The 8,072-nt window shown below is 44.8% G+C and overlaps 1 protein-coding gene across 1 annotated transcript in view; it reads right to left on the reverse strand.

Annotated features, from left to right (window-relative positions):
* The window catches only part of PKNOX2 (PBX/knotted 1 homeobox 2), a 40,049-nt gene that overhangs the window by 11,790 nt on the left and 20,187 nt on the right, over positions 1-8,072 (reverse strand). Inside the window, exons 5-6 of the mRNA XM_082493783.1 lie at positions 5,261-5,432; positions 1,773-1,961 (exon numbers count right to left, since the gene is read on the reverse strand). Of these exons, the coding sequence (XP_082349909.1) occupies positions 1,773-1,961; positions 5,261-5,432 (361 nt within the window). The remainder of the gene's footprint in view (positions 1-1,772; positions 1,962-5,260; positions 5,433-8,072) is intronic.

Consider the following 8,072-nt stretch of genomic DNA (forward strand, 5'->3'; position numbering starts at 1 on the left):
CCAATGACCCATCCAATGGGATGGTGGCTCCTTCTGGTCTATCACCGTGAATATCTCGGCTCCGGCTAAAAACCCCTTCGTCGCTGAGCCAACATTTTCCCTCCAGTTGGGTTTTTTCCTGGGTGCGTTCCCATTTATTTAGAAACTGCCTCCAAATCCTCACTTGACTTTCTCAACTTTCAAGTCTTGCCCGGAAGGGAAACATCGGCAGCTCCGGGTTTGCAGGAATCAGAGGCGCTTGGTACCTCTCCGCGGGCCTGATTATTTTCCAAAGACTTGTGCTAATTTTCTGATACGATCCCCACCTCTTTGTGAGGCGCTAAATCCTCATTACTTTTCCTGACCGATGCATTCTAATTAGATCAACACTTTAAAAAAAAAAAAAGGAAAAAAAAAAAAAAAAAAGAGGAAAAGAGGGGGGAAAAAAAATCACAATAGCCACAGGACGGCTTTCCATCTCATTAACTCCCTCACTTATTATTTTCATGAAAATTACTGATAAAAAACGTGCATCTCCATTTGCTGGGACCGGGAGCTTCGTCGGCTCATATCTAACATCTCTCTCATCACCCGGGATGCGGGCGGTTGCCATGGCGACGCACAATAATAGAAACTAATAAATTACAAACGAGATGCTCGTTGAGCAATTATTGTTCTCTTTTATGCAAGTGTCTTGCTAATTTTGATCATAAGGAATGCCACCATAAAGCAGTGAGGGGATAATAAGTCCATTTCTAGAGATTATTAGGAAATAAAGAGAGGACGGGGGTTTTTTTGGGGTTTTTTTTTTTTTTTTTTTTTTTAGATCAATGATTAAGTGGTTTGGTGCTTTCAGGAAACCCAAAAAAGAAATGAAACTTTTTGGGGGGAGGGAGGGCTTTTCCCTCCCTACGCCGGGCCGCGAGCGTCACGTTGGGAGCTTCAAACTTTGCAGCGCTTGGAGCCGAGCTGCTAAAAATGACGTTTTGTAGTTCTTTTCCACCACGACAAATGCACCATAAAGCCCTAAAAACGCCCCCAACCACCTGCCTCCTTTTTGGGGAGAACCCCAAGAGCTGCCTGGGTTATTTTGGGTTGGCTGCAGTTATTTACGGCGGGATTGTGCAACCCCAAATTTAATTTCCCACCCCCCTCTCCAAAAAAAAAAAAAATTAAAAAAAAAATCGATTGTCTGAGAGAGGAGAATCCATGAGGGACACAAGACATTGCACCAAGGAAGTTTTTTGGGATGCAACCAGCCAACATTTCTTCCCTGCACTGCAAATGCATGGGTAAACCCTAAACCCCGTGGGCAACTTTTTTTTTTTTTCCCAAATATTTAGTTACGATTCCTTATTTCACCCCAGAAGCCACCGAGGCGCAGCTTGCTTTGGCCATTTCAGGCGATATTCCCACAAATTCTCGGGCACCTCCTCGCACTTTCCCGCTTTTCCCGAGGCGCCAGGTGTTCCCTTCTCGCAGCTAAAAACCCAAATTCCCCAAATAAAAAAAAAATCAAGGTGGGAAAGCTGACCGTGCTGGGGGGGGGAGGGGGGGGGGGAGGAGGGGGTGCCTGGGCAAAAAAAAACATAAAAATAAAAGGAATCCCAAAAATGGTTATCTGAGACCCCAAAATCTGTCGAGCTGCCTTGAAATAACCACAAGAACGGGGGAGGAAATGACGGCGTTTCCGTCCCTCCTGCTGTAGAGCGACCCTCGAACCTCGCTGGCCCGACTCGCCCCTTGGCCAACGTGCAACGAGTGGTGACCACTGGCGATTTTTAGGGCGGTACCTGGGGGTGGAGGCTGATGGAGGAGGGGTTGGGGGAGTAGGGCCCCCCCAGGTCGTTCCTGAGTAGGTTGTCGCTGTGCATCTTGGTTTTGAGGCAGGTGATGTAGCGGTTGCAGAAGTCCTTGCACAACTCGTTGACCTTCTCCAGCTCCAGGAGGTGGATGCGCAGCACCTGGATCGCCTTCACCATCTACGCAAGGACACATCACGGAACAGTTAAAATAATTTTTTTTTTTTCTCCTCCTCGCTGCATTAAAAAAAAAAAAAAAAAAAAACAACCACACAAAAAAAATCAATATTCTCACCCAAAATCTAACCTGGAACCAATCCCTACAGTAGAGTTAAATGCATTTACTTTCTCAACACAGCAAAAAAAAAAAAAAAAAAAAAAGCCCCAATATCCTTGCCCCAAAACCAAAAATTCCCCCATCGCCTCCGTGGGAATTGCTCCCCCTGCCCCAAAAAAGTCCAAGCCAAAGCCCTGGATGTCGAAAAGCGTTTGGGTATTCTCCGGAGGCCACTTCTTCTAACAAGATTACGGGGCCGCAACTCCGCCGTAAGCCGTTGCCGGTGCAAAGCCTGGGCCTCATTAAAACGTACCCCATAAACGTTAAAAAATTTACACATAAAACATTCCTCTCGCCGAGCTGAAACCTTAAGTTTTACAGCCGCTGTTTGAAATCTTGCATAATATATAAAATTTCAGCTATTCACTCCGGGGCAATAAATCCGGTTTTATGTAACGAAGCGTCTTTGCATTTCAAAGGGTGTTTTTAACTTGCAAATTTTAGTGGTCATCTTTACAAACTGCGAGTCGCCACGGTTGGGAAACACCCCGGAAAAAAAACGCGGGGCCAAACGCGGGTGGCGGCTCCGCGCCGGAGAAAGCGCATTTTTGGTTGGCGAACAACAGGGATGATGGGCTGTGGCTGGAAAAAACCCTTTTTTTATTGCTTTTTTGGTTGGGTTTGGTTTTTTTTTTTCCCCCCACCCTTTTTTTTTTTTTTTTTTTTTTCCTTCACTTTTTTTGTCCGCTTTTTCTTCCTCCTCCACAGTTGGCGCAAGGTGGAGGCGTCGCGCCCGGGCTCTCCGCAACCTCCCAGGGCTCAATGGCCATGAAAGTCAATATTCAAGGGCAAAGGCAAGAAGACCTGACACATATACGTATAAAAAATAAATCTCTCAATTATCTCAGCTCATTTGCTTAGGGTCTCATTTTATGTCCCTGCTCCGCTGCGCCGTATATCTGTCCGGATAAAGAGTTACAGTCCGACGGCGTACGTGCGCGGGGTTGTAAAAAATACAGATGCTGAATTAATTGACTGTGTGGCACTCGGCAGCTGATTGAGTTGATAATGGTGAGATCTGACCTTTTTCTAATTTCTAATTATGTGCATCTCGGCGGTGAGGAATACATGACTCTTATTCTAATGATAGCTAATGCCGCTGGCCTTTTCATCCCCTGCTTCGCCATCGCCGATTTCCGGGGAATCGGTGGCTTTTTTTTTTAAAGAAAAAAAAATAAAAAAATAAAAAAATACCCCAGACACCCCAAAAATAACCCCCAAAAAAGGGACGATGCAAATAGGGGAACAGAGCTCGGGAAAAGGTGGAAATGTTGAGTTTTTCAGCACCGCGAAGACTTTTTCATCCAAAATTCCCTCCCGCTGACGCTTCCCACCAACAGGAAGGGTCCTTCTTCGGCATCGCATCACCTATCTCCTCCGTCCTGATGGAGGCCAACCGCGCTGAGCGATTCGAGTGGATTTTCGAGAAGTTTGGGGCATTAGATTAGAATATATGCATGCAACTATGTCCTAGAAATAGAGAAAAAATACATATATATATATATATATATATATGAGAATATAAATATATCCAGTAATTCGAGGCCATCCATGGGATCGACGCGTATCTCCGCGGTCAAATTTCACCTCAGCAGCAAGAATTCCTCCCAAACGGGACGCTTATGGCACAAAAAAAAATATGATTGGTGTGGGGTTTTTAGGAAGAATCCACGCAAAAAACAGCGAAAATTGCCACTGTGGACACATCTCCTGCACTGACCATTTGCTGGAGATGTTTCACCTTGATCTATGTAGGACGAGATTTTCCTCCCCCAAATTTTTAGACTTTTTTCAGCTTCAGCTGCCTTCGTCTCCCTCCTCTCGCTAAGTCATCGCGCCCTTTTTTATCTAATTTAACGTGATCAGGTTTGCGGGTTTTTTTTTTTGGTGCACCTCAACATTCAACGCGTATTCAGTCCCAAAAGTGAAATAATCCAAAATTTTGCTTTTTTTTGGTCGCTCGTCCCAAACCCCTTTCTGTTCTTGGCTATAAGACGCTGCAAAATGGGCTCAGTGATCTGCAAGACGTAATTTTTTGGAGAGCTTTCCACAGGCTGCGAAGCCACTCTTCCTTCAGGGATGTTGGAAAACTCTTCTCCACCAGCTGAAATAGGGCACCAAAGATGAGGGATTTTAATCCATCTTGAATCAGTTTTTAGGAAAGCGGTGGATTTTGCACTTGGATGAGCGTCGCTCATTTTTCTTCCCTTCGTGGCAGGTTGGCCGGACAACCTCACCTATATTGTATCTCCAATATTTGGAAAAAGTTGCCTGCAAATTGCCCGATTTTGCTTCTTTTCTGGGACGGAAATCCCTCTGTGACACATCCCAGGGGGGGGCACACCATCCTCGGGGGAAGGTGTTTTTTGCTCTTTGCATGACCGTTAAGTGGGTAAAATTGCCTCTTCTGACCGTAAAAATCTGCTTGCGGGGCGCTAGGAGGGTGCACCAGGATGGTGCCATGGACCTGTCCACCCCCACGCTTGACACGGAGACCACACGTGGAGGCTTCCTGGATGAAATAAGGGGATTTGGGGATGTTTCCTGAGATCCCTGCAAGAGAAAAGCTCCATCCCAAGCATTCTGAGATGCCTTCCAGCAGCCACGGGTATGGTAGGAAATTTGGGTTGCTACGAGAGGGAAGCCACCAAAAATGGTCCAAAGTGTTCCAAACCACCGACATGCATCATCCTTTTGGAAAAAAAGCTCTTATTTCGTCTTTTTTCTAGGACTAGAGCGGGCCATCACACTTGAATCAAGATGCTGCCAGACAAGAAGGCAGACGCTGTTGCATGTTGCACTGGAGAGCAGCATTTCCTGCAGGGATTGCAAGTGTTGGGGCACAAACCAGCCACTGATCTTGACTTTCCAGGAAGCATGTTGACCCTGTGGTGTTTGTGGGGGAAAACCAGCCAAAAATTGGGCCGGGGTTTGTTCTCACAGGGTGTCTTATGGAAAAGGTCTCAGAGAAAGTCCTGGAGAAGGTCTCACAAGGTCTACGGAGAGCATTGCCAAGATGGCCAACACTACAAACGGAGCCTCCAGACTTTGCCCAAGGTGGTAGATCTTCATAATTTGTTCCTCACCCCCTACCTTCTCCCCATCCCCGAAAAAACATCTACCAAGCCCCAGCTGCCTCTACCAGGTTGTCCAGCTCGGGGTCATCGCTGAAGAAGGGCTTGTGCTCCTGCTCCTGCTGGTGGACAAAGTTCTCGATGTCGACGTCAAAGCTGGCCGAGGTGATGCACTCGGAGCCCTGCGTCGCCTGCTCGCACTTCTCAAAGAGGAGAGTCAGCAGCGGGAACAGCGGGTGCCTGCAGAGGACAAAGGAGACCCCCTATAACGCCCATTGTTTTAGGTCCCATGTCCATTTTAACCCACACCATCCATCCATCCATCCATCCATCCATCCATCCATCCATCCCCTCCCAGCTTCCAAGAGCCTGGTGGTGCGAACCTCACTCCCAAGCCAGCTGGAAGTGCTCCCTCTAGACCTTTTCCAACAACAACAACAACAAAAGCTTAAAAATTGCAAAATCATAGTATCATAGAATGGTTCCACCATCTTCACCACCAAAAGATCCGCCGTCTTCTCCACCCGTCAATGACTTCTCCCAACATCCTGGTGCTTTCCATCATTGCACCACAGCCATCATTTTCAACACGTTTGGCCATGGGCCAGGTTTGGCTTTGGGGTGGTTGTCTTGGAGCCATCCGGTGTCCTGGTGGCTTTGAATTTTGGGGATCGACATCAGCACCTGCTCATCGATAGTAATGTTTTACCCCAAAATGTCTCTCTTGCTCGGAGACGCCGGATGAGGAGGAGCTGGTATTCCTACGTGCCCGCAGCATCCTATGGACCGACCTTGCTACGGGTTGCTCCTTCACCAAGAGGTCTCTTTGCCCCTCTGTCAAGCACCTCCACGTCCGCCGATGAAGATGGGTCAAATCCCACTATCTCTCCTACCACAGGGTGACTCTCGGAAAACAAAGATTGGCAATTCTTCTTGCGAATCCACGATTTGCTCCTGCGATGACGCGATTTCAAATGCGAAGGCACGTACAGCCCCAAAGCACGTGGAGGAGAAGGGGATGAAGACCGTGTGTCAGCGCAAGCCTCGATGAGCCTCTCCAGTTGAGTAAATTGGGAAAAAAAGAAAAAAAAAGAAGAAGAAGGAAAAGAAGGAAAAAAGAAAAAAAAAAGAAGAAAAAAGAAAAAAAAGAAGAAAAAAGAAAAAAAAGAAGAAATAAAGAAGAAATAAAAGAAGAAAGAAGAAAAAGAAGAAAAAAGAAGAAATAAAAGAAGGAAAAATAAAAAAAAGAAGGAAAAAGAAAAAAAAGAAGGAAAAAGAAAAAAGGAAGAAAAAAGAAGAAATAAAAGAAGAAAAAAGAAGAAATAAATGAAGACAAAAAGAAGAAATAAAAGAAGAAAAAAGAAGAAATAAATGAAGACAAAAAGAAGAAATAAAAGAAGACAAAAAGAAGAAATAAAAGAAGAAAAAAGAAATAAATGAAGAAAAGAAGAAGAAATAAAAGAAGAAAAAAGAAAAAAGAAGAAATAAAAGAAGAAAAAAGAAGAAATAAAAGAAGAAATAAAAGAAGAAAAAAGAAAAAAAGAAGGAAAAAGAAGAAGAAAAAAGAAGAAAAAAGAAGAAAACAGAGAAAAGCAAAAGAAGAAGGAAAAAAACGAAGGGGGGGAAAAAAAAAAAAGAAGAAGAAGGAAAACCCAAAGTATTTATGGAGCCTTTTGGGAGAGCAAAGCAGAAGGCTGCTCCGGGGGTGGTGTCCCCCGGCGCCCCGAGTCACCCCAAGGCAACGGCCTTCGCTCCACCATTTCCCCTCCCCGGGATGTCCCGAAGGACGATGGCGCATCGCGTCCCGGCGCCGGCGTCAGGCGAAGGGGTTAACCCCCCGGGCGAGAGCCTCCGTCGCAGCCGCTAATACGGCGGCGTATTATAGTTTAATCTGTCCTGATCCCGGTTTAATGCAGAGCGGAGAACGGGGAAAGGGGAGGGGGGAGGAGGGGGGGGGGGGATGGAGAAATTTCATAATTTCGGCAGCCCCGCCGGGGCTCAGCCGAGGGATATGAAAGGCAAATTCCAGGCGGCGGCATGAATTATCGGGATTTACGAGCCGGCGGCTGGGCAGCAGGTGCCCGATGCCATATCCGGGGCCGTTGCGTCCGAAGGCACCGAATTACCCCCAGGATGGGGTTTGGGGTGTTGTTTGGTTTTCTTGTTTTGTGGTTTTTTGGGTTTTTTTTTTCGGGGGGGGGAGGGACATGACACGAATTTGCAGTCCCCCCTCCCGGTAATTTGTAGTGCTTTTGCAACGGGCAAAAAGGGATTAAGACCACTGCGCTGCTCAATGTTAATGGTTGGGGCAGTGGTGCTATTGACCCCCCCCCCCCCCCCCCGCCAACGCCTTGGGAGGGGGGAGGAGGTGGAGGCAGCGGGGAGGAGGGTTTGCTCTTCCGATGGAAATAAATGAAACGAAACAAAATAAAGTAAAATAAGGTAAAGAAAAATAATAAAATAAAATAAAAAATAAAATAAAATAAAATAAAATAAAATAAAATAAAATAAAATAAAATTAAAATAAAATAAAATAAAATAAAATAAAATAAAATAAAATAAAATAAAATAAAAATAAAATAAAATAAAATAATAAAATAAAATAAAATACCACTAAATAAAAGGCCATAAAATAAAATACCACCAAATAAAATAAAAAAGTAAAGTAAAATAACATAAAATAAAATCAAATACAATGCTACTAATCAAAAGGCCACAACATAAAACGCCACCAAATAAAATAAAAGAAAAATAAAGTAAAATAAAATAAAGCGAAATAAAATTAAAAAAACGCTAAATAAAAGGCCGCAAAGTAAAATACCACCAAATAAAATAAAGTACAATGAAATCAAGCAAAATAAAATAAAATACCACTAAATA

This window comes from Vanellus vanellus (genome assembly GCF_965231255.1).
Source record: "Vanellus vanellus genome assembly, chromosome: 21".
In the NCBI taxonomy this organism is placed as follows: Eukaryota; Metazoa; Chordata; class Aves; order Charadriiformes; family Charadriidae; genus Vanellus; species Vanellus vanellus.